At 39.7% G+C, this 26,866-nt stretch overlaps 1 protein-coding gene across 1 annotated transcript in view; it reads right to left on the bottom strand.

The window, feature by feature from the left end:
- The window catches only part of LOC117551405 (CUB and sushi domain-containing protein 1-like), a gene marked incomplete at its 3' end in the record, with an annotated part of 111,317 nt that overhangs the window by 4,526 nt on the left and 79,925 nt on the right, over window positions 1-26,866 (bottom strand). Inside the window, exons 9-13 of the mRNA XM_034224292.1 lie at window positions 22,697-22,818; window positions 7,772-7,875; window positions 7,346-7,458; window positions 2,457-2,639; window positions 2,090-2,275 (exon numbers count right to left, since the gene is read on the bottom strand). Coding sequence (XP_034080183.1) covers window positions 2,090-2,275; window positions 2,457-2,639; window positions 7,346-7,458; window positions 7,772-7,875; window positions 22,697-22,818 — 708 coding nt within the window. The remainder of the gene's footprint in view (window positions 1-2,089; window positions 2,276-2,456; window positions 2,640-7,345; window positions 7,459-7,771; window positions 7,876-22,696; window positions 22,819-26,866) is intronic.

Below are 26,866 nucleotides of genomic sequence, written 5' to 3'. Positions count from 1 at the left end.
TAATAATGTACAAAAGGAGATCTCAAAACATTTATGAATAGTCAATACATATTATTTTATGAATTAGCAACCCCCCAAAAAGTGATCTGGTTATTTAAATGGCTGTCACTGCCTTTTTCAAATATATTCTCAAATCAACTTTATAATAAATAACTACAAATGTACTTTCCATGTCAATGCCGAGTTTCATTATTTGTAAACCAATATTCTCATCTGTCAGCAGCTAAACTCAGGGTATATGCAGGAATCCTGAAGTCAAATGTAATACCTTTTAAGACCTTTTTTAAGACCCTTTCCACACATTTTAAGATCTCATCGCCACTTCGAGTTCTAACCGGTTACATTGGCGACACACTTTACCTCACATTGACTATATTGATTGTAAGAGAGCATAACTAAACAGAGTGCAGACAGACTACTGAAGCCTCCTTTCCAAATGAACTTCAACCTCTCTGTCAAGGTCAGCTTTAATGCAGTATGCTGCTTTGTTGCTTCTGTACTCTGTGCTCTTTCATTCCAGTAGAACTCCTCAGAAACCATTAGAAACCAGTATTTGACCAATAAACAAAACAATTGACAAAACTTTGAACTATGAAATATATTAAACTTTGGTGAGCTTCATATAGGAGCTCCCTCACAAATTGGGCCGGGGCTGTCCGGGGCTAAGCCCGGCACATAGGACGATGCTCTGACGTCATCACCCTCACACATTTGTCATATGTTTACAAAAAACGATATATATGTTAAGACTTTTCTCGTTCTTAATATAGACTATATTTAGGGTCGATATGTGTTGACTTTACTTTAAAATAGCAGATCTCTGTGACCGGATATAGTTTGGCTTAGTGAACATGTGTTCCTTGGAGGAGCAGCATCGCCCGGACTCCGCTGCTCCTTTGCGGCTCCTCCGTGCAGAGAGTCTGGAGCGGTGTGTGTCAGCGACGTGCAGTCAGGGGAGGCATGGATTGGCCATCGGGAGAGTCAGGACTTAAAGGCCGCGGCTTTCTGGCTAGCACTTAGCATGTGGGACCGGACAGCTTTGATCTCCATCGACAGACTCCCCCCCCCCCCCCCACAGAGCGGAGCAAGGCAACAATACTTAAAATAAGAAGCAGCATTTTACGGCGCGCTATGCATGGGGCCGCCTTGAGGGGGTTCCCCGACATGTTGTTTCAGTCAATTAAAGGGTGTTTCATGTTGTCGTTGCTGTGGACCTTCTTAATACCTTGGAAAATGCCGTTTAATACTTTTTAATAGCTTTCATTTTCGCTAAATTGATTTATCAACTTTTAATACTTTGTAAGACCCCGCGGACCCCCTGAAACTACTGTGGTGCGGCCTTCAGGTCCAAATTCATTCATTAGTACATTTAGTGTGATTCTGAAACACTATGTTTTAAATGTGGCTACTTTAGTTTAGACTGATCCTTTACAAGATGCTTACATCTGTTCAAGATACACAAAATCAACTGTTTTCTTACTTACTGATATGCTGTATAAAACAAATGCAATCAAAATCCTTATGGTTTCATAATCATTATTCATGTCATGTCAGGTATTTACTTGTTTTGGTTGAAATGTCTACACAGAATAAGAGATAGTGTGTTTTTCATGCGACAGCAGTGATCTATCCCTCAACAGAACAAACTGGAAGACTTTGAAGCAGCAACCTTTATGTCAGTTTGCCCGTTGCAACAGCACTAATTGCCCTGCAATTTTCAAAACCCTGCTTCAAAAACAAAACGCCTGCAGAGGGACAAGTTTACAGCCAGCCGATTAAACACGACTTCATCTTTAATGACCAGCCATTCAAACCAGGGCTTCATTTGATTCAGTTTGAATCAATAACATGTATTACAATGGGGAACAGTGGTTGGAACAAATGCCCTGTGTTCTGTGTGCAGTGGGAAAGTGCACAATAAAACTAGTTATAGACTTAGATGAAAAGTTGATAAAGAGTGAATGATTTGAATGTTTTTACCATTTCAGTGCACATCCATATTTCAGCCATGTAGAATGTATCCATATCCTGAGGGGTTAATTTGACACATACGTTTCAAAAAGATGGAGATGTATTAAAATACAATTACCTTCATCTTTGATCACCAACCAGTCAAACTGTGGCTCCAGGTCAAAGTCGGAGAAGAGGAGATGAATGCGGCTGCCAGGTTCAGAGATGATCAGCCACACACAGTTCAAGTTGTTCCCATACTCCTCTGGGTAGTTTGGGGACAACACAGTCCCCGATGGAGCCGTGAAGTTGAAGAAACATGAGACTACAAACAGCAAGGAGAGAAGGAAGAACGGCAGGACGGAAACAAGTTATGTTGAGAGGTAAGAATGAAAGCAAAAAGGCTAGATGGATATAGGTACAAAGTAAGAAAGAATAAAGGATCATTTAAACTTAGAACAAAAGAGGAAAATATGTACATATCTGTATAAACTGTGTGTACTTACAGATACAAGTGGGTTTATTGCCAGACCACTGGTTGTTGTGCTGGCATGTTATGCTCTTCTCTCCCACAAGTTCAAAGGCTGCCTGGCAAATGAAGGTCAAAACGTCTCCATGTTGGAAGCGATCACCGTTACGGCGACCGAATGCCGGCACCCCGGGATCCCCACAGCCGCCCCGTTCGATCTCTGTAACACACGACAAGGGCAGCCATGTTTTTATACTGATAATGAATGTCAACATGCGACATGATGACATTCAGATAAGCGGGTTGTTTGGGATGTTGGGCTAAATGGAAATAAGATGCATACATTGATTTAATGATGGCTAAGAGTCAAATCCTGAATATTTTGTATGGGGTGTTTACAATATTGTAGCTATGTTCATCCTGACATAAAATGGTGATTCAATGTTACATCGATGTCAGTATATTATGATATTCTTACCACCTTCTTTAGCTTTGTGTTTAGGGTAAAGATGAATCAGTCGACAGCCTGTTAACAGACCCTTCTATTAATGTCTGAACTCAAAGGCCATATTTAAAAATCACACAATAGCTACTTTCTTAAAGACAGTCCTAATTGTTAACAGGTTGACGAATGCTCAGTAGCTAAAGGTCTTAAAAGAAGGACTGTCAGCAGAAAGAATGGTGAACATGCCAAGGGTCTCCTTTTTTACATTGCTGTGTTGCTATGTGAAATGTAATACAACCTATGAGAAATGAATGTTATTCCCCATCTCACAGCTAATTGTCATCAGTGTAATTATAGTGTAATTCAGCTTTAATTGTGAAGGGCAAAACAAAGAGTTGAGGCACACAAATAGATGCAAACACACGCAATGATCCATGGTACGATTTTTAAGAAACCAGCAGGATGTAAAGATTGCAGAGAGCAACACTGGTGTGTGTGGCATCGTATAGAATACGACTGCCTCCCATACACAGATGTTGTCGATCTCCTTTCTCTTATTCTTTATCTTTCTTCCTTTTCAAATTGGTTCCGTCCTTCTTTCCCACTGAGCTCAATTCTTATCGCTCCCGCTCCTTCGAATCTGATTCAATACTCTCTGCTTTATTGGCATGAGTGTCACATTAGCAGTACTGCCAAACTGGCCTGCAATCATATTCTATTCATTTTGTCACTCTTCTTTTATCCTTCCTTCCCTTAATAGCAGTGTGGTTTTATTCACTGCTCTCCCTTTTCTCCTCTCCTTTAAAACTTGACATTCTACCAGACGTCTGTCATCTTGTAACACATGCTCCACCATGCTTCTGGATTCGCTTTGGGCATATACATTTCAAGGTGAGCAGTGTGTGTGTGTGTGTGTGTGTGTGTGTGTGTGTGTGTGTGTGTGTGTGTGTGTGTGTGTGTGTGTGTGTGTGTGCGCGCGCGCGCGTTCTACACTTGTTCTACTATCTGTTGGGATGTAAGTACACCCGCAAGAATAGAAAACTCAAAGAGGTGGCAGGTGTGTGTTTCCATTTGTGTGAGTGTGCGTGTGTGTGTGTGTGGCCAAGAGCTCTTTGTCACACAATTGACGAGTGTCAGGATAGATATCACCCCTGGTAAGCATGTCCTTATGTTAGTACCCACTTCTTGAGCTCACTATTTTGCCTTTTTTTTTGTTTGATCCTTCTTTTTGTAATATTCTGTCATTTTCAATTCCTTCAAAGTTTAAGAGTTTTACTGATATGCAGAAGACAGATTTATAACTCAATACAACATTGTATACTTCTGTTTATTTTCCTTTCTAAATGTCATATATTTTACAAAGTTATCTACTTATTTGAGAATTCATTATTGATAAAGTAAAATATAAAAACACAGAGGGTAACATGTATGAAATAACAACAAAAAACAAGGGATTTAGATGTATTCTATTGTTTGTTTGTTTGTAGCCTTTATTTAACCAGGTGAAAGCCCCTTGAGATCAAAAGATCTCTTTTTCAAGGGTGACCTGCAGCACATTAGTTACACATGTAACATAAAAACAACAGAACAACAATAAGGATGACATACAACATAATGTACAGGGTACAGTTTACAAACTCTATTTACAGAGACAGGTACCATGAGTATCAAACAGCATGTCACCCAGCCGAGTTTTAAAATGATGCAGGGGAACCAAAGTGCTCAGTTTTAAACATGTTTGCAGACTGTTCCAATTTAGTGGAGCTGCACAACTAAAAGCTTTCTTCCCTAAGACAGTCCTAGCACTTAATAAAACCACATCATGAGATCTCAGGCAATACATACTTTCAATTTGTCGAGAGATCAGAGAGCAGATATAAAAAGGTAGTTTACCCAACATGGCTTTGTACATGAACATGTACCAATGACTGAGCCTCCGTACAGTTAGTGAAGGCAGACCTGCCTTGGCATACAGGGTACAGTGATGAGTAAGTGCTTTACAGTTAGTAACAAATCTCAGGGCACTGTGATAGGCGGCATCTAACTTTTCCAGGCAATGGGCAGGTGCATTCATATAGATCAAATCACCATAGTCCAGCACAGGTAAAAAGGTCACAGTGACTAGCCTTTTCCTGGCTTCAAAAGAGAAACAGGACTTGTTTCTGAAAAAGAAACCTAGTCTAACCCTCAGCTTTTTAAGCAGATAAATGACCTGAAGTTTAAAAGTAAGACAATCATCAAGCTAGATACCTAGGTATTTATAACAGGTAACCACTTCGAGTACTTGTCCTTGCATAGTAACAATATCCAAAGCAGTGTCTGTAGTCTTTTTAGCTTTAGAAAAGAGCATTACCTTGGTTTTCTCAACATTTAAAAGAAGCTTAAGCTCAGAGAGCTGAGTCTGAATAGTGTTAAAAACAGCCTGTAATTTAACAACAGCCTCCTGAATGGAGGGACCTGCACAGTACATCACGGTATCATCCGCATAAAAATGTAAAGTAGCTTCATCCACATTTTCACCTAAACTGTTGATATATATATATAGAGAATAAAAGTGGACCTAAAACAGAACCTTGAGGAACACCATTAGCAATGTTCAACCACTCAGAAGACAGCCCATCTATTATTTGCAAGACACAGAATGTGGTTTCAGTTTGTGCCAGCGATATGTAAATCAACTTGCAGAGGATGGAAAATGCAGAGGGAAGTACAGAAAGTATCAATCCTTGTGAGCAATTCACACTCAAAAGTTTTTGGGATACAATTCTCATACTTTCTTTTGTTGGTTTATCTAACTGCTTTTATAGAACATCTGTAAACAATACATTATTCATGCATCTTTATTGCATGCATTTTGAAGTTGATTTCCCCATCTTCAAAACCAAGTCAAAGTCCAGATTTTAAATCTGCAGTTATGCAACAAGGTATCCAGATGCTGTTTTCCTAAAGTACAAATTATACTTATACTTCAAATTCTACAGAATAATCTTTAAGACATAAAATGCTAATTTTTTGTCCTTTGACAAGTTAAAAAATAATTACATTATTTATATCGTTACTCATTTCACAGCCAATTACCATCCACCTGAAACTTGGCAGTAGCGTTTGACTGAAAGCTTTAATTATCATCATGGGTCGTGTGTGTTTAGGATATTAACTCATTCTCTAATTACTCTCTCTCTGTCAAACATGCATATACAGACACAGAAACGCACACAGTGATTGACAAGTGTAGCATGACAGAATCGCGTTTTCCTGCAGGGCTGAAACCCTACGAGCTCTCAGGGGGGGAACTGATCAAAGAGTGTAACTTGGTGATATTATATGATGTGACAGCATCATATATATATGCAAGGACACACACACAAAACACACCAAAGGCGGATGTTCAGTTATCCCGGGGAAAAGATCGTCTAGAGGTTATTAACTACTTTTAGTACTTTGTTTGTTTCCTCTTTTCTTAGTTTCATAATGTGATATGTGTCATTGTCTTGAAATCAATATCACATAACAGTGTATTGGACCTCTTAACCCAAGTTGTAAATAGGAAAAAGACCCTAAATCTTAACCTCATGTTGATCCAATGAAATGTGTAAGCTGCGTAACTGTCAAACATCACCTGCGTACAGTTTAAGGCAGTTTCTGCAGCTTCACTGTGCTGAATCCCCCTCACAGTCACTGACCCTGGCACCTCTGTCAGCAGCATCATTGAATCAAACATAGCTAAGCAGAACCAAGAGCACAACCTTCATCCCTCCACCATTCATGCTCACCTCCTCTCTCACACTTCTGTGATCTCTCCAAGTTTATTTCTTCTCACTCAATTTTGTATTCCATTTCCTACTGTCCCACTCCGTCCAACTCCTGTTGTCCTCTGTCTCTATGCATAATGAATTGCTTTTATCTCTACCTCTCTTACTCTTTGACTCTGGTTAATCAAATTTAGTTTGGTTCCATTTAGTTCAATTCGATTTAAGGAGCTGGCATGGTGAGATGCAGAAGGTAATCAAATATATAAATATTATAAAAGGATTGCTCTCTAAGTAATAAATATTTAGAGGAACATATATATATCTCCCTCTCACCTTCACTCACTGTGACTGTCACCATCTTTATCTCTCTATCAGTGTCAGCTTTGGTATATTATGAAAAATAACCAAGCAAAACGATCAACTGATTGACTCATAATTCATTTATTACCTTCTTGTAATGCACACACACACACACACACACACACGGACACACACACACACACACTGACAGACAACAGCAGTTGTGTTCACCCCGTCAGCAAAGCCATGACTTTCACACTCCATTATGTGTGTGTGTGTGTGTGTGTGTGTGTGTGTGTGTGTGTGTGTGTGTGTGTGTGTGTGTGTGTGTGTGTGTGTGTGTGTGTGTGTGTGTGTGTGTGTGTCAGATACAGAGGGAAATAAAAGAGTGGTTTAAAAGCTGTGCATTCATTACAATGGAGGTCTTACCTTCGAAATTTGCCTTGAATCCCGCAGAGCCGATTGTATCATCTGACTGCAGGTGTAGCCACATCTGATTGGACAAGCTAACGATGAGGTCAGGGATACTGGAACCAGTAAGTCTACACACACAAATACACACTGTTAATAAGCATTACAGGTTAATCGCTTTCCACTTAAAAGCGAGACTAAACTATCTTCAAATTGATTTATTTATGATTGGTGTACAGCATTGTTTATGCACACATATAATTCCTTTTGTAGCCCATTTAGTTAAAAATAGAACATCAAATGATTGTAGATATTCAATATATACACATGTTCCTGACTTCCTGCACATTATTGTTCATTGGTCTTCAATTCTTCTTCTGATTGCCACCATTAACGTGTGTCAATATTACTATATTATAAGACAGAACACATGGTGGTGCTTACACAAAGAGTACCCTCCGAGTGTCTCCTATCTTCCCTCCATCTCCCACAGTAAGTGTGTCGTATCCTCTTTCCAGGTCAAACTCTTCAAATGACAGCTTTATCACCTGGAAAAACAAAAGGAAAGCAAGCACAGAACCAGTTATAGATACAGACAATGAGCAAAGGTGAGAATATATCAAAGCAAAAAGGAAGACAAGAAAAGAGAGAGTTTTTTATAAATGCCTGCAGGTATGGCCTCTTGCTGATTCACCCTCACAATTTCCAGCAATAGAAACTCATGATTATATCACTGGGGACAGGTGAAAGCTTAGAATTGAAATGGGAATTCTGTTTGACAAACTACTTCCTCTCGAGAAATTAAAGTGCTACATGAAGATAAGGGCTGCATGTTAATAACACTAAATGAATAATAGTATTTTGTAAACAAAAATATATACTTTTAGAAAAGATAGGCAGGCTCTGCCAACCTCATGACCTCATGACCTTCATTCCATGAAGTCATTTGTAATTACAGCAGAGAGGAAAGTCACTTCAGAGCAAAACATAGGTACGGACAGTCCTAATAATAATAATAATAATAATACATTTAATTTATATAGCGCTTCTCATCTGCCAAGACAAATCTCGAAGTGCTTCACAACAAAGGATACTAATACACTTTGATAGATTAAACAAATACTTTTAATAATAATAAGAAATCAAAAAATAAAATATAAAATATAAAATAAAGTACAAAAATAAAAGTCGGTGATAGCGATAAAAAATGGCAGTACTCCAGGTGTACCTAGAGAGTAATGTTCTTCTCAATTACCTTCAGGAGTGAAACAATACTGCAGTATTGTATATTATATTGTAAATGTGAATTTGGAAAAATAAGGTACATTGAGAAAGAAAAAGAAAACTACGAGTAGTTGGAAGAAGTTTTCCTCGTAGCAGGAGGCAACAAATGTTGAAGAAATACTGAAACACTGCTCTAAAAATGTGTGAGTAATGATAAACCAGAGAGAGGGAGAGACAAGCGGTGTTCTTGGCTGTGACCATCCTCTAATTTAATGAAAGCTGCTTTGCCAAAGGTATACCAATTAATTTGACAGTGACATATTGATATTTCTAAAATAATCCATCTTTAATACAAGAGGGCAGAGAGAAGGAACAGAACTCCAAAACAGAAAGCAGCCTTGCTTTTATTTGGCAGCATCCTCTGTTATATTCATAGTTAAACAAATCTCTTCAGGGAGCCATGTCGGATGCACCCTGCAACACATCATTCTGCTGTTGAACACTGAGAAAGTAGGTGTTTAATGCCTTACTTGCAGGCACGTTTGTGGCTGTAGTTGCATGCATGCAGCACTGGGTCATCAATCTACTGTGCCCTCTAAAATGCCGTAATACTGGTCTTCTATTATTTGCTGCTTGTCCATTATTTATTAGCTCTTGATCATTTCCCTGACAGAATGGGAGATGGCATATTTCCGCCGTGTTCAGAAAACCTGCTGGTCTCGTTCAGGCAGTCTCTGGTGTATTGAGCACTAATATGAACCATGAACATGTGATGTTGTGGATGAGAATCCATCACATGGCAAATCACACCAGAGTGAGGAAAAACCCTACCGCAGGTGATACGGATGTACAAATCATTTAAATAGGCATAAACAGCTGAGCATAGCTAAGCCTTTGGCCGTGCTTTGTCAAAATAAAATTGGATAGCAAATGTTCAAATAATGTAAAAGGATATGGAGTCCTCGAAGGGATTTACTGCAATCATGACAGGAATGGCAAAGAAGCCACGGTAACTGGAGAGATCGGTACTCCCAGGTTTGAATGTATTCATAAACACACACAATCTCTAAAACAGTGCAAAATGATAAACCAAAGGGCGATCATTACAATAAAAATAGCATGTTTCTTTTTTAGATCAGCAACTTATGTTCAAGATGCAACTCAATAAATGTGAGGCTCATACTTGTAGAAAGCTTCTTTATATCTTATTATACACTACAGTGTGAAGCCTCTGGCAATGTTTATTGTTTCTAAAATGGAAGGTTAATCCAATGTGTCACTTTGAAATGATTACTGATAATCCATCGTCATATTAATGGCAATAAGCCTAGTTTTCAGTTTTCAGAGCGTAACATAGCTTTCGGTTTGGGCAAGTTGCGTGCGCATCACTCTCATTCCTCAATGGCAGCGCCTACTCAATGGTAACGTGTAGGTGGATTTAGGAACTTCCCTCTCGATTCTATTGGCTCTAACGGTTCAAAAGAGGTGTCAATCATCCAAACCGACCGAGGGGGGCCAGAGATATGGCAAATCCACCCAAATGACCCCAGAAGTGGGTTTTTTTTCTAAACCTCTCTAAAACGTTTTTTTTTCTGCAATTAATCTAAGCTCATGAAACATAAAAATGAAACCAAGAAAAGTAAAGATAAGGTGTTGTTGTTGCAAGTCATGTTTGTTTGTTTGTGTCAGCAGCTCATAAAGAAATAGAGTTAAGTAGAGCACAGTCAGAAACAGACAATCTGCACCAACACATGTCTTGACTTTGACTTTGAGTGTGCGTGCGTGCGTGTGTGTGTGTGCGTGTGTGTGCGTGTGTGTGTGTGTGTGTGTGTGTGTGTGTGTGTGTGTGTGTGTGTGTGTGTGTGTGTGTGTGTGTGTGTGTGTGTGTGTGTGTGTGTGTGTGTGTGTGTGTGCGTGCGTGTGTGTGTGTAGATCAGTGTCTCAGGTATAGAATAATGTTCAGGTACGCCGGTTTCACTGTGTGTTTAAGCGCAGTTTGTCTGTGTGTATGTGCCTAAATGTTTCCATCTCTATGTATAAGTTTGTATATGTGTGTGTGTCTAGACAGTGAAGGCAGATAGTGGCAGCAGACTTAAGGGAAGGAACTGAAGCGTTATCACACTAAGGTCATTAGCAAGAAGCTCAGTGCTGTTCAATAGATCCAAACGGGCCCATTTAGAAAGACATTAGGAGCAGCCTGCAACCCCAAACTATATTCAATTAGCTTCTTCATTTCCTAAAGCAAGAAATAAACTACAGATGAATGAAGAAAGTAAGCAGATACAACTGAAAGAAAAAGGAAAGAATAATCTAGTCTTAACGTATCTTCAAATCCAACAAAGAGTGTAAACTTTGTTTATTGCTCCTAATTGACAAATATGCAAATTAACATATACAGTACCTCTACTCCTAAAATTAAGTACATAAATAAATACAAATACAGCAATGAAGGAGTGAACTCAAATGATGCTTAGTAAAAGAACAATTTCCATTTACTGGTGAAAACTGCAGTATGCCAAAACTGGAATAAGCACATTTTCTAAAACAATGAGTGATTCAATTGAAGAGACTTTCTTAATTCAGAGAAGATTAATTAACCAATACTGTTATCCTCTAATTACATTTGGACTAAGGGTTCTCGTAAATCTAGCTCCGCCTCTACAGTACATACTCCTCATAAAGGGTGCTAATTAGCACAGAATTTGCCAGATGCCCCTCGCAGTATGTATTCAGTGTTTCCTAACCTTATACAAAATAAGATATGGTAAATGTTAAAAGGACTGCCTTTATATAGCGCTTATATTTGGGACCCCTCAAAGCACATATACACGTCAGCATTCACACACATTCATAGAGGCTGCCATACAAAGTGCAGCCTGTCAGAGACTAACGTGCACACACTGTTGGTCATACCATCGGGAGCAATTTAGCATTAACTATCTCGCCCAAGGACACATCGACATGTTGACTGCAGGGGCTGGAGGTTGAACCATTGCACTAATGATTGGAGAACAACCATCTACCTCTTGAGATATTTCTTTGTATAAATGCGTTTAATTTCATGGTATTATTGAGTTCCTGCAGTATTTATAGGTATTTCGGGAGAGAGGTTTCTCATGTTCACTCCAAATGTGGACAGTACAGGAAAAAGCAGTGGATCTGTCTAAAGGTGGATGCTCTTTGAAGTGATAAGTGAAGCGTTATCACTTTAAAGTCATTACCAAGCGGCTAAGCAGCTAAGAGCAGCTCAATAGGCCATTTAAACATTGTTAAGAGCACTGTGCAATCCAAACCTACAGTGAAATACTTTCTGTCTGTCAGCCAGTTAAGTTGTAGCGGCCTGATTTGTAGGGTCTCTCCAGGGCATGATCACAGCCGGAGAGAAACTGATAGTAATCTCGCTCCCACTCTGATCTTTAATTCACAGCAGATCTGTATTTGGCAGTCAAGTTAACAATCTGAGGCAGATTCTGCTTTACGTTGTATGCCTGATGATCTTGCCCTCAGTGTTGTTAGCTTACATCAAAATATTGCAGGAGAACACACACTTCTAATTGGGTGGACTTGTTTTTGAATATCCTTGTTGATCCAAGGCTTCAGCAGTGCTGAGTCACTGCAAAGCAGAAACAGTAGGGAGACATTATCGCACAAATACAAAACCATAAATGTATCCATCCATCCATCAATCTAAATCAAGATCAAGTTTTTTAAATAATAATGAAAGAACAATATTTGTCCAGACAAGCAGGAAACAGTTCATTGTTGTGCTGAAAGGCACTTCAGCAGGTCAAAAGCTTCTCTGCATTGTTATTTACACCTGGGACTTCTGGTCAGAGGGCAGCTTCCCCATCATACTAACAATGCTGTCGTGCTGCTATAGGTTTCCCTTAAAAATAAGATTTGATTTGGACCCTGTTAAAATGTCAACAGTGGCTGCACTTCTAATGAATTACATTCAGTCAGCCATTTCAACCACAAACTAAGCTGAGGTGACCCCTGCCAAGGGTAGTGCGTGTGGGTAAAGGATTCATTTCAATCTCTGTGGCAGTGACACCTGCAGTCCTGTTAATAAAGGATGTAGAAAACTACAAAAACATAACTCGAACAGTCAGTATTTTCTCTCCGGATTGGATTAACCTCACTTGGTAAAGATTTGGAAGACAAGACAACTTTCCATCGTTGTACATTATTTTCCAACAAAATAAAACTTTCACAAATTGCCTCACTTAAAACAGAAGCAGGGATGGAGTATAGTAAATCCCCACACAGGCATAAACCTTTGAGCATGATAGAAGTTGAATCAAAATGAAAAAGAAAATATTTTGAAGCCAGACTGCACATCTTTAGAAGTAGGTTACGCTAACTGACATTAGAGGTAACTTATTTAAACATTAAAGAACCTGTAACTCATATGACGTGACATCACTAAACCACACATCACTGATGGTTATAAACTTGGATGATATAACACTGAGGATGCTAGACTGACACGGGAGGAACAACCACATTCTTCATCTTCATGTTTCATTCTATTTGTCACTTCCTGTCCACATTGATAGTGTCACACTTATGACCACACCTTATGATACCACTATTTCAGTGACATTTAGGCCCCGGCCACACAAGGACGAAAACGGCTAAATGCATAGGATTAACGCAAATGCAAAAAAGCTTCCGTCCACACGCAATATTCACCAGATAGTGTCTGTCCACACGAGACCGCTCTGTTTAGCTCCAACCGCTGGAGAAGCTGCAGTACATATGCCGAGCCTGTACGTGGCGCTGTAACTTCCTCCACAAAAGCAGCGAAGAAGCATGGTTGTCATGGTTGCCCTCCTGTTTATTCTCCGCGGTGGGGGCCGAGGGAACCGGGCAGAGTTTTTCGCCAGTCAACGTGTATTAAAGTTTAAATCTTCCGACACAATTATAAAAGTGCCGGTCAAAGGTCTTCTTTGTTATTTATTGAGCTTTAAAACAGATGAATAACGACTCTATATAATATAATAATAAAACACACGGAGCCTCTCTTTTTCCTCCCTCTCTTCGGACAGCGCCAGTATCTGTTTCATGCAGCAGCTGATCCAGTAATGAGTGACCCGGCCGACAGTAAAAATAAACATATTTATAACTAGGTAGTTTGAGAGGTGTCTCCGTCCTGTCAGATTAGACTTCACTCGCGTTTATGTCCATATCGAGAGAAAGATAAATAATCTGAATTCAGTGTGCAGTTTACTTTGACGCGGGGGTGAGCAGCAGAGGTGGGGAGAGGCGGGGCTATTGCCTCATCATTATCAGAAAATGATCGTATAGGGCGTACACACGGAGCCGTTGGACCCACCAGAGCGTTGCGTATGCCGTTCTATTCACCTTGGGACCCGTTATCGTTTCCGCAGTCGTTTAGTGCCGTATTCGGTCGTCCTCATGTGGCCGAACGGTCTATATGACACTAAACAGTAACGCAAACGACCGTTTTCGTCCTCGTGTGGCCGGGGCCTTAGGGTCCTAACTTGGATGTGTTTAGGGAAGACAAGCTCGATTCAGCTGCAGGCCCAATGGAATTCAGGCTATAGCAAGTTTATTTTACAAATATATTGTGCCACTAAAGCTTGATGCATTTCTACTACCCTGAGTCTAAGATAAATTGTCAAGAAAAAGTAGAAACTATGTACTGAAGTGACCCCTTGGCACACGCAGTACAGAGAGGGAACAGCTGTCCTGAAAGCAGTGTACAAGAATTCCCCTGCTGAGATTCTGCAGCTATGTTAGGTCATTGGTGAGCTGCCACAATTTCAGTTTGGGGACTTTTTTCCAATAGATTACTTTAAGCCTTTTACCAAATAAACAAGTATAGGATCACCTGAAATCCTGCTTGAGGATAACACCTGCAGCTCACCCTTAATGCCTGGGAAAGGGATTTTCAAAAGAGTCAATGGGTAAATAAAACACACTGCCTGTACTAAAGGATTTATCAAGTACTCTATTATTATTATTATACATTTTTGTAATCCTACATTTATTTTCTTAGTATCATTTATTTGATAATCTAATCTGAATTTTAGAGGTACCTTTTTTGCTCATTGCAGCTGAAGAGTGTTTTAAATCTTCTTTACAGTGCACTGCATCTTGCAACAACAGTTTATTTAACAATGGCTACAGAGCGAGCAGGGGCAGAGCGAGGGACACACACAGGATGCTGCATACAAGCCTCTGTTTATTCATTTCGATCAGCGGTGTTAACGACATAGTTAACCAGCACAAAGAGGTGACTGCTGCAGCTCAATATGCATAGAGGTCCACGTCCAATGCCACAACATTAGCTAGCTTGGCTGTAGGGTTAACTCATTAACCGACTGACTTATTTCACTAATTGTCATGTAGATGGTTCCCATGGTCTACTGCCACGCTCTCATTATTGTGGCGTACATTTGCTGCACTCCGCATAAAGGCTTTAAGCATTGATTCTCGTTTTATTTTTTTCCAAGATCTTGTGGACCAGGATCTGTCCCAGTAAGGACTGACCTGCGGGCAGAGAGCAACATATACAGATGACCGGCAATCACTAAGATAAAATAGATATACAACTATCCAATGACAGTATATCTGATCTGCATGTCTTTGTTCTGGGTAAGGAAAAAGAAGAATGACTGAATTCCTTCAAATGTTGCTAAAAGTGACTTATCTCCTTTCAAGTGGTTTTTGTTTTTTTACTATCATGCCTCTTGACTTTATATTTTTGAGCTTTGTTGCTTTGTACCGTTATATGCTTTGACAAGTGAGTTTCCGTGTGGGAGAAATAAAGTACCAGTCAATTTAATAATAGTCTAGCTGGGATGCCGGCCTGCTGGCTATACCCTCAGAGTACCCAGATGTGCCATGTTTATGCAGCAATCCTGCCCCGAGGTGACCTCTGCTTTAAGTGCTAAGGAAGTAAACGGCGGCTGCCTGGTGAAATAACTCCCTAGTCGAGGGAGCTACGGCACCTTTGAGTGCTGTTGACCTGTTCGCTGGATAGTTTAGGAAAATTAACTGCAAACTAGGTTTGAGCAGCAGCTGTGTGACAGCCCTCTTGAAACTGCATTATAATCGAAAAAGTGATTCGGCAGAAAACTACCTAACATCAGCAGTCTGTGAGTTGAGAAATGTACTTTGAGAATTCTGGATTCAAGCAGATGCCTTACTGAGTAATGCTTCACATTCCAGCTCCAAAATAAATGTAATTCACATGGTGACATTGGGACATGCATGCATCAAATGGACAGCCTGGTGAGGTAGAAAGGTGCAAGGTTCAGGGATGAGAGCCAAAGACAGAGTGAATGATGGCCATTCAGCCTGCCAAATTACAGAATAGCAAAAAGCCTTGAATTGAGATAATGTCCTAATTAGGCAGCTACTGGTGAATGTTTTTCCATTACCACGGACACTGTTGGTTATTTACTCTGCACTTTACTGATGCATTTGCTCAGTATATGAGATCAACATCCTCACCCAGCTATGTATGTTGTACAATGGGCAGTGATTCAGAATGTAGACGGTATCTAATTCTAGCAACAATGGAGTCCTACCACTACAGTACATCCAAATATTCAGTGTTAGAGTACATATTAAAAAGGTAGTTGTTAGTCTTAAGCTACAGTAACACTTAGAGAGGACACATCAAGCAGTAAAGAGTCATATAATATTGAAACTTCTGTTGTGTGGCTTAGTGCATTATTTTGGTCTGTAACAACACTGTGCTCCCTAACAAAACTGCTTGATCTCCAAGAGAGGCAACACAACTACGAATAGGCCCAAACAGGAGACAACACTAAGGTAATCACACAGGGTTTAAAGGTGGGGTAGGTCATTTTGGAGAACAGGCTCGAGTGCGCTAGAATTTGAAAATACACAATCGGAAAAAATCTGCCACTTCCTTACAGAGCCCCTCCTCCAACACGCACGAACGCGCACATGACCAATGAGGGCACGAGATAAGTTTGTGCACAGATGGAAGGCTGACAGGCAGGTAGGCCATCGTGCTTTTTACAGTACTACGGCTTCCACAGGTGACATTTTTTTATGGATTTTTTGTCAAAGCACTTCAGATATTCATTGCTATCGGGATGTTAAGAGCATTCCATGGAATATAACAAAAAGTGTATCTCGAGCCGGTTTCTCAAACGTACCTACCCCACCTTTAAGTAACCCCCACTGAACTCAACTTATTTGGAAAATAACAATAAATACAACTTTTTGTAGTTCGCAGATCAACCTTCCCTGTTCAACTTTACCTATAGATCATGAAGAAGTGTATTTAAAGCTGTATTAACTGTATTGCTAAAAATGTTAAATAAGATCAATTTAAAGGTCGGATCAAAAACAACAACAAAATGATAAGGAGTGATAGTTTTCATGTTTTTAGCTGATAGACTCAAGCTGAAAAATGTGACCTTGTTTTTGGTTATCTGATTATGATAATGAGGTCAACATTGAGTATTGTGTCTGGATCCTGTAACAGCTTGCATGGTTTTGCAGTCATGTTGTAAAATGAGGCTGGACCTCGGCATATTGTGGTTAAGGACTTTATCGGTCTTTATTGGCAACACTTTCTGTATCGAGTCAAATTTAACAGAACTTGATAGAATGTCACCGAATGTGTCCTGCCAACAATGAAGTGATGATGATGATGATGATCAATGCATGAAAATGACCCAACATCCAATACCATAATATCACCCGCACACACACACACACTCTAATATGTATTCATTAGGAAAAAGACAGCGATGATTAGAGGCCTAATGGGCATGTGTGATGATGCGTTTAAGGGTGTATGTGTGAGAGCAGTCAGGCATGGTTCAGACTTGAACAAAATAATGATCTGTTTCATACTGATGAATCAAATGATTGACATTCACAAAAACATTGCTAAGTCCTTTTTTCTGCTCAACAACCAAGTTGTTCCTCTCTACTAGCTGAAAGTTGACGGTTTACCCGACAACATATTTTTCACAAGCTCTGGCAGTTAGCAATTAATCTGGCAGACAGAAAACACAGTCAATATTCATAAAACCACACACAACCAGGTGCCTGTTCACTAAAGTACACAAATGACAACACAGGCACACACACATAGAAGCATTCAAAGCACTTCCACAGCATTTGAAGACAGGCTGTCAGACCATTACAAACTGTATTGATTGTGCTGCTTTTATTCAGAACTTAACAGAATGACAACAGACACGCACGCAGCCAGCACTTATTGAAATGTGTGCAGGTAAGCTACACAAAGACTAAACAAAAAGGCATACACACTTCGATAAAAACATTTGTCTCTGTCTCAATTGTGTACAGCATGTTATTGATGAAAGAAGTCATCTGGAATAATAGTCAGTCAGAGGCAAGGGAGAGAAGAAGGAGAGGAGACAATGGGTCTGAGATTCAGAGAAAAAAAGAAAGGTCTAAATAAATCACAGCTATTCATTTTTATTCACTTCTTTGAAATATCTTCTTGTATCTCCCTGCGTTGCTCTGCACTTTCTCTCAAACTGACCAGAAAAGGCCATAACAAAATAACTATGAAGAAAGATCATTTTAAGTGGAAATATGTATTTTACTAAAGGAATATATGCTTATTAGAGGTTGACTAAAAACAAGTTAAGGCCCTTTAAAACAGATGCTTGTCCAAATAAAGAGATGAGATCATAAAGATGGAGATGCTGATTAAGTATTTAAGAACAATTCCTAGACATTAAAGGTAGGGTAGGTAAGAATGGAGAAACCAGCCTGAGTGCGCTAGAATTTGAAAGTACACAACCGAAAAAAATCTGCGCCTTCCTTCAGACTTCCTCACAGAGCCCCTCCTCCAACACACACACGAACTCGCACATGACCAATGAGGGCACGAGATAAGTTTGTGCACAGATGGAAGGCTGACAGGCAGGTACAGTAGGCCATCCAGTTATCTGCCGCGGGCCGAGGCAAAAAGTGTTTCTGAAGTGAATTACCTACCCCACCTTTAAGGACATTCCTAGACAGTACTGTAGATGACGCTTATTTGAGAAAACATCTCAGTTTAGGTTTATTGATTGTTTGTTTTATTATAAACTTTCTATTTTGATCTTTTAAGAAATGTGATTTGGACAAAATCCATGTCAAGTGAAAAGCGGAAATATGTAGAAAATAATATAACAATAACCAATATTAAGAAATAAACAATGGATTGGTCAAATCTACAAACAGTAGAAAGAAATACTAAACTATTTTTGTTTTCTTTGTATTTATTCAAATCATAATTACAAAGGTTTAAAGGTAATGTAAAAAATCCATACTGTTTTGTTGTTCACTGATCTACTGTGAACATTTTAAATGTTGTAGTATATAAGTGGTCATAAGAAATAATATCAAAATTCTTGGTTGCTTTCTTTTCAATAAAGAGTGCAGGCTGACATGTCAAGGTGCATTCACCACATTTGGCATCCTTTAAAGTGTACTTGGTTTAAAGAACATTATCACTGGCAACAAGGTATGTCAATGTCAAAACTCTTCAAGTAACCTTAAGCATTTACCTAAAAAAACATAAACAATGTACATTTGTGTGGACTTTCTAAAGCTATTTATCTTACATTTGAAACCTCTGTGAACCGTAAAGTGGTGGAATAAGAAGGATTACACCTTATACATTCATTTGTTGCCAAAGGAGAATATCAGTAAAGCTATACAATTGTTCAACACATGAGTATATAGTGCATGCATTGTAAAATGGATTGGACATTTTATTCAATGTGCCATTAATTTAGATTATAATCCATTATTTCCTATTCCACTCTACTCCAGTCTAGTCTCTATCCTCTTGTTTGCCTGTGTCCTTGTCTCTCCCTCTGTGGATGTAGATAGTGACATTCTGCAAATGCCAGCAGCTGTAGTAGCTGATAATCTGTCATTATAGCACATTCTTAAAGTGCTCTAAAACCTCAAGCATTTTAAACGTACACACACACACGGTACACAAAACAGATAAAATGCATTCCATCTGTCATAAGCTATAGGCTAGGCTATGTGAATCTATTATCCTCGATTGTATTATATTTTTCTTAAACCCCTTGTAACACACATACACTCACAGAGGCACACACATACACTCACAGAGGCACACACACACACACACACACACACACACATTTATCTCAAATCAAGCACTACCAATAATAATCTATTGCAAAGTGGTCATGATGGCAAAAAAGCAATGGTGTCAATTTTAAAGAGTTACCTGTGGCTATGATTTTCTGGAAGACAAAGGCTACACGTCTAATGTCACTTCCAAATGGTTTTTAAAGATGCAGACAAGTAATTTCCGGCAATTATGCGGCATGGAAAAAGTATCAAATCTCCACCTGTGCAGAGACATGAGACTCATGGTTAGATAAATCTACTCTACACTCTGGTGAAACTTGGTCACAGCTGCATGTTGCCATGTCTCTCTATCAAGGTCAGAGAGACACAGAAGAGAGCACAAAAGCCCATTTCGTTTTCTCTCTACTCAATTTTATCTCAGCATTTCTCCATCCTACTCACTCAGAGGCTCTGAGGTGAGTATACTCCATTTCCATCCATCTTTAGAGAAAACCTCAATGCCACATGTCAAGTACCTGCTTGGACATTCACACTTGTTCCCTTTGCTCTCTTCCTGGTGCTCACTTGTTAATAGTGAAGGGGCCATCTGAACATTCAGCCCAATTTTCCCCCTCTACTTTTCCACTCTCTTTTACTCTGTAGTTTTCAGCTAGCTCAGTGCCATCTTGCTCTACTTATGCTTTGCGCTTTCTCTACTTTCAGCTTCTTCAAACTTAACATTTTAGGCAAATCAAATTGAAAAGAGGAAAGAAGATGATATAAGGAGAAAGTAGATGAGTGGCGAGCAGAGCAGAGGGAGAGAGTTGAAGTAAAGTAGAGAATAAAGGATGGAGATGTGAGGCAAGCAGAAGTAAAGACCAGAGAGCAGGAAGTGGGCAAGAGGAGAAGAAGTTCAGATAGTGTATATGATGACACATGAAGACTAAACATAATACCTTGAGCTAAACTGCAGACAGAGACATTTGAGTTATGTAACTCAGGTATATGAATCATTTATATCTTTAAGACAACTAATCAACAACAAAGTTCACTGCATAACATTGGGGAGATGGGGTGATCATGAGCTCAGCAATGGAAACAGAATTTAGAAAAAACCGCAGGAACACAAAAAGGAAACCTAAAACAATAAACCACGTCTTACAGCATGGCCTGTGCCCAGTACACGAAGCAGGATTTTCCGTTAGCGAGGTAACTTCAGGGTTAACTCTGGGTTTCCGGTCCTACGACGCTGGTTCACTTCTTACCGGGGTAGATCTCCATGGTAACTTATGCTGAACACCAAACCTGCTCCGGAGCAGGTTTGGTGTTATCAAAACCTGTTATCAAGTCATATTGGAAATACAGTTTAAACTGCCGTTGCAGGAAAGAGGTCCGGCAAAAATCACTGACTGTGTGAACGTGAAAATGAATAGAATATCACCTCCCATGTTCAGAGCAGTCTGACTATTATAACATTAGCATTAAGAAAGCTTACTTAAATATCTGCCACAACATAAGTAGCAGGATCAAAGTAACATTAAGTACAGTCCGTGACACTGAGTGCAGACGTCAATGTGTCCCATTATCATTCATATCACATCATATATTTCCTTATCCGAGTCAGCTTCTCGAGCCGTATCTGTCTGTGCAACACTTACATTGTCACATACTGTATGCTAAAATATTATTTTAAGCAACACGTTAAGTTGAAGAAACACTCAAATGTATTTAAAGTCAGATACACTCGTGTCTTAAGGTCCCTACACACCAATCTAACACCAAAGAACACGTCCCGACGGACCCGATTGTTGTGTCGCCTCACGTCTCCTGCGTCTTGGCCAACAGTCGCACTGGAACACACCGCAAAGACTTCAGCCGACGGCCAAGTAGCACGTACGAACTGCGCATGCGTGAGTGGCAATAACTCTCCTTACCAGCAGGCGGCGGTAGTGTGTATTCGTCATTCAAAACAGGCAACAACCGGAAGACAGACTGCGTGATACACCGAGAGAAGAAGAACAGACTGCGTGATATAAACAAACAACAAATTCCATTGTTCCATTCCGTTCCATTTTCACTCTACAGCGAGAAGCTCATGGGGCTTTCCCGAACCTGTGTCGAGAGCTGGAGTTAAGTGAAATCTCAGATTTGCCTTCTTAATCGTTTGTTTGGGTCCCTCACTTCCGTTTCGCTTCTCATGCACTGATTCGCTAGCTGAACAGCCAATCAGAGTGATTTCTTTAGCCGACGGCCTTTTACCGACAGCCTACCGATTCAACATGTTGAATCGGCGGCGGAAGGTGTCGGCACGGCCGAAAAGACAGGACGGGGTGGGACACACCAATCTGAGTAGGGCGTCCATGTTTGTGATTAGTCAAATCAAATGTTGCTAACCCCGCCCCTTTCACGTGAACGCGCACTCAGCCGGACAGAGAAACCCTGGCTTGAGTTACCGAGTTGATAACCAGCGTCGTAGAACCGCCAGATAACTCAAACATATCCAGGATTTGTTGAACTGGCTTCGTAGTACAGGGCACTGGTCTTGTCTGTATTAGCCTCTTGTGTGACAATTTTAATTGTAACCACAATAAATATATGTATGCATTAAAGTCATTTTTCAGCACACCTTGCATTTTTAGCTGGCAAAGATCTTTAGTACACATACTGTAGATCATTTGCAGACATCCTTTTAAAATGTTTAACCATTAAGATGCAATATTAAATATTATTGAACAATTATATCAAAAATCAAACTAGTCAGTACATGTTAGACGCTTTTATCCAAAGGGACTTACAGTTCAGTACTGTGGGCAATCCCCACAGGAGCAGTTCGGGGTGAAGTGTCTCGCCCAGGGACACAACGACATGCAGTGGGACTTCACCTTGCTCAACATTCTCTCCCGTGATCCGAAAATCAGCCCACTATCCCACTGAGCCACAGCCTCCCCAAATTCAAGGTATAGAAGATTTATTTCCCCCACGCCAGATTATAATTACCTTTTTTATTGAAATGCCTGTTAAAACAATGGAGAAATAAAGTAATGAAAATGAGCTCACCTTCTCAGAGTCCATTGCACTGATGACCCACACACAGTGTGCGTTGTTCTCATATTGAACAGGGTAGTTAGGCGAAGTTATGACCCCTTTGGGCCCCCTTAGATTGCTGCCACAGGTACGAGCTACAAAGGAAGAAAGCAAAAGAAAGACAGAGTTTTAAAAGAGATTAATGGGGTAATCAAAAATTACACTCAGATTGGAAATGGCCTTGTTCCTGTTAAGAGAAGGGACAGAGGCAGAGTGTGCCAGCGACGGAAGAAAAAGGTTCAATGTGACCAAAACTGACACTGTGGCATTTGGACACTGAATTTGGACATTTAGTTGGACCTACATACAAGTACAAACTGTATAAAGTCATCAGTTATACATATATGGGGAACACATCTAAAATAATCAACACTGTCAGTGAACCAAATATTTAAAATGTCCTGAAATCAAATCAATCACAATGTCTTTCCGCATCTTCCTTACGTAGGTTTTTGGACAAATACCAGCAGCTAGTGAGATTTAACTGATTACATTTGTACATGTAGTCCTACAACAGAAATCAGAAAATGGTTAAACATGTTACTTGGAAAAACAGTTGAAAATCCAATATTATATGTAAATAATAACATTGAATAAAAGTTTATGCTGCCGAGAACAGGAGAAACAAGGGATTAGAATCAAATTGCAATAACAATGAAAATATCATGAGATCCAGAAGTGCACAGAGTGATTTCTTTAAGACATATTTTGCATTGATACAAAAATAAAAAGCCATAACAAAACCCCTGTTGCAGTTGAAGAAAACACTGTGGGCTGTGGTCTGATGACAAACATATCAGCAAGTATCAGGGGTTTGATTAGAACAACATATTGCATGGTCATATTTTGTCTATCAGGCCATGTCTGGTCAAGCAAACAAGGTCTTTCAAATAATTGAGGGTCACGATGATCCCAAAAGAAAACCACAGCAAATAAGAAAACTACAAACCAGGATGAGGTCCGACATCGTCTACTCTTAAGATGTGAGGCTTCTCTCTGAATAATGTTGCAATAATAAACAACACATAACTTAAGATCTGCTAAAGGACAATCCAAGGGAGCTGAGATGGGATCGACAGGTCAACTGGATTATTATATGTTGGTCCATTTAAAGTATATCTGTACTAGAATTGTATAACAATTCATTCAATAGCTTTTGTTTAGCAAAAGCACAACATACTAACAATATAATTTAACTATTTTTGATAATAGTTATGTTCACTCTGCTTTTGATACCTTTGATCATGCAGCGTCTCCAGGTCGTCTTTTTCAACAGCATTTGTATATGATATCTTTCCAAAAGCTTTATTTATCCATATTGATCTTGTCCTATTTGATAGGGTAATATGTCTTGCGTTCAGTTCCTCATAAAGTCACCCATGTGTTAATGTCTTAAAGAGACATTTTGGCCAAAAAGTACGCATAAAAAACACTTTTTCAAGATTCACAGTTATATTTAAATGCTTTCTCGACATTTCCACTCAGCTTTAGACAACCAGCACGGTCATCATTGGGAGGACGTTTATCTGGTCATATATCTGCCCTTTATCTATATAATGAGTTAGCTGGAGGCGATCACTGCCATTATATGGAGGCGAAGGGACTAAAAAGGACATCATACAGAATAATAGTCGGGGTGAGGAGTAAGACAGAGATGAGATGAAATAATAGAGCAAGGAAGTTTGCAAATACAGAAAGGTTGAGAGACAAAGTGAAGAGACGTGAAGGAGAGAGGTTGGAAAGAGACGGAAAGAGAGAGTAGAGAGGGTGAAAGATTATAATGTGAGGAAAGGGAGAGAAGAGAAATGAAAGGAGGGAGGGCAAGAGGCAGGACAGAGACAGAGGCATAGAAAATACCACGGGAGAGAGGGGGGAGAAGAGGACCTCCGATGACTGATCTGCCTGTTAATTAGAAAAGAGAGCTGAAACACACTGTGATACACACACAGGTACACACACACATGGACACACAGGAACACATTCATGGTGATTCATCCCAAAGACCAGCTTCTAATTAACATTAAAGTCTCAGCAGAGAAAGAGAGAGGCTCATGGGTTTGATTCCCAGGAGAGAGATCACACCAGAGAACACAATACACCCGCAGAGCCACAGTGTAGGAACTTTAACTTCTGCCTGCCTCTTTGACCACCTCTTTTCTTCTCTCTCTTTCTCTTTTGGTGCTCACTTTTCTCTCTGTGTATTTATTCTTATCCATAATTACCAATGTTTGATGTGGAAAATGTCAAGGCATAAATCAATGTCAAACATATGACTTTATTTGTACAGTTCTGCTGTGTTGTGTCATACTGAAAAATCACTTTTTACTAGGGGTGCACCGAATGGGAAATTCTTGGCCGAAACCGATACCGAAAATAGGAAACAGTTGGCCGAAAACCGAATGCCGAAAGGCCGAAAATGATTAATAGAAATATATATATATAATGTATACATTTTTTACCAATGTTGTTCAGCTACCTGATTATGGAAATAGACATGATTATGGCAAAACTTAACTTAAATAATAATCACTATTATGGGTCCATAAAACATTTATTCAGCACTTTTGAATGCATACAGTACATTTATATATGTCATGTATTATTGCTAAAAAACATTATATCGCAGTCTTAGTGTCGCCAACTCGTTTCTAATATGCAAAGACAACAAATGCGTCTATGATGTATTTTCGATCAGACGAGATCTCTCTCCCCCGTCTGTGTGCGAGGGGGCGGGGCAGTTTACACACACGCAGCTGCTACATGCAGCGGAGCACACTGCGGAGATGGCGGAGAGAACGCGCTCCGAGGTGTGGTTAAACTTTACCCGTCTCGATGTGGAGAATACTTGTTACCATAAGTGCAATAAGAGTTTAGCATGTAAGCACGAGCAATTTGTCTAAACATTTAGCAAAAGTGCACCGCATGCAGACGGAGGAATGTACCGGGTTCGACCGTCTTTCTAGCAGCTCTGTAGCCCCATCCAGGAGTAACGTTTCCACGTCAGGTGTTATGTATGCTAGCAGCAACACACGGAGTTAACTACATGATACAAACATGGGTTAATGATTAGAGGTAACTGAGTTATTTAGTTTGTTAACATTTCAGCTATTCTGTTTACAGTCTGTCATCAGATTATTTAATACGATTTGTTAAAGGCTCAGGGCAATCTCGATGACAAAGGTCAATGTCCCCCCCCCCCCCCCCCCTGTGAGCCAGCCGCGAGCATGGTCGCCGCGTCTTTATTACGTCATCACAACAACACGTTAGGTTACCAACGTAAGCCTGTTCTGACATTCTGTGATATTTTTTCGGTGCTAAAACCCTTTCGGCCGAAAGGGCCTTTTTAACCATTTTCGGCCGATAATTTTCGGTGGCCGAATATTCGGTGCATCCCTACTTTTTACATCTTGGATTTTTCTCTAAAATGTACCCTTCTGTAGTTTCTGAAGTAACAACATAAGTTGTTCCACAGTTAGAAAAAACATACATACTTTCTGCATCTGCTTTAACACTTTATGAAGGAATACGAAATGTAATGCATACTGAGTGAAATCCACGCAGTCAACAACTGTTACTGCACTAGTTTATGTTAGGGAAGTGTATTTTACTCAATACTTAAATCTAATTACCAATCACCCGACTACTTTTCTTCAGCTTTAATGCTGGACAGAGAGTGTGCAGTTTTTGCTGAAAACAGATGCGTAAGGAAGCCGATGGCAATCATTAGACTCAATACTAATTAAAAAATACACTAGAAAGCTACATGCAGTCATAATTTCAAAAATGCTATGATAGTATTCTGTGATTTATAGACAAACAGAAATCATTTAAAATGAGATACTGTAGTCATTTGATTCAATGGCACAATAACCCACTCTTCCATTAGGGAATAGCCTTGATCAATTGTCATATTGTTTTTCTTAAATGTAGTGAAATGTATTTTATCCTTGAGGATGTATACCATCAGTAGGAGTAGAAGTAATTGTGTTTCACTTACACTAACAAACCCTAACATTAGGTCAAGGTCACCCATCATATCATCGCAATATCATCATGTCCTTCCATCTCTCTGACTGTCTCACTCTGCCGTCATCGACTGTCTCTTTCTGACAAGAGTAGCCAGTATCATGGAGGCAGGCAGAT

Source organism: Gymnodraco acuticeps, unplaced genomic scaffold (genome assembly GCF_902827175.1).
Source record: "Gymnodraco acuticeps unplaced genomic scaffold, fGymAcu1.1, whole genome shotgun sequence".
NCBI classification, from domain to species: domain Eukaryota; kingdom Metazoa; phylum Chordata; class Actinopteri; order Perciformes; family Bathydraconidae; genus Gymnodraco; species Gymnodraco acuticeps.
This window is presented reverse-complemented; position numbering and strand designations above follow the sequence as displayed.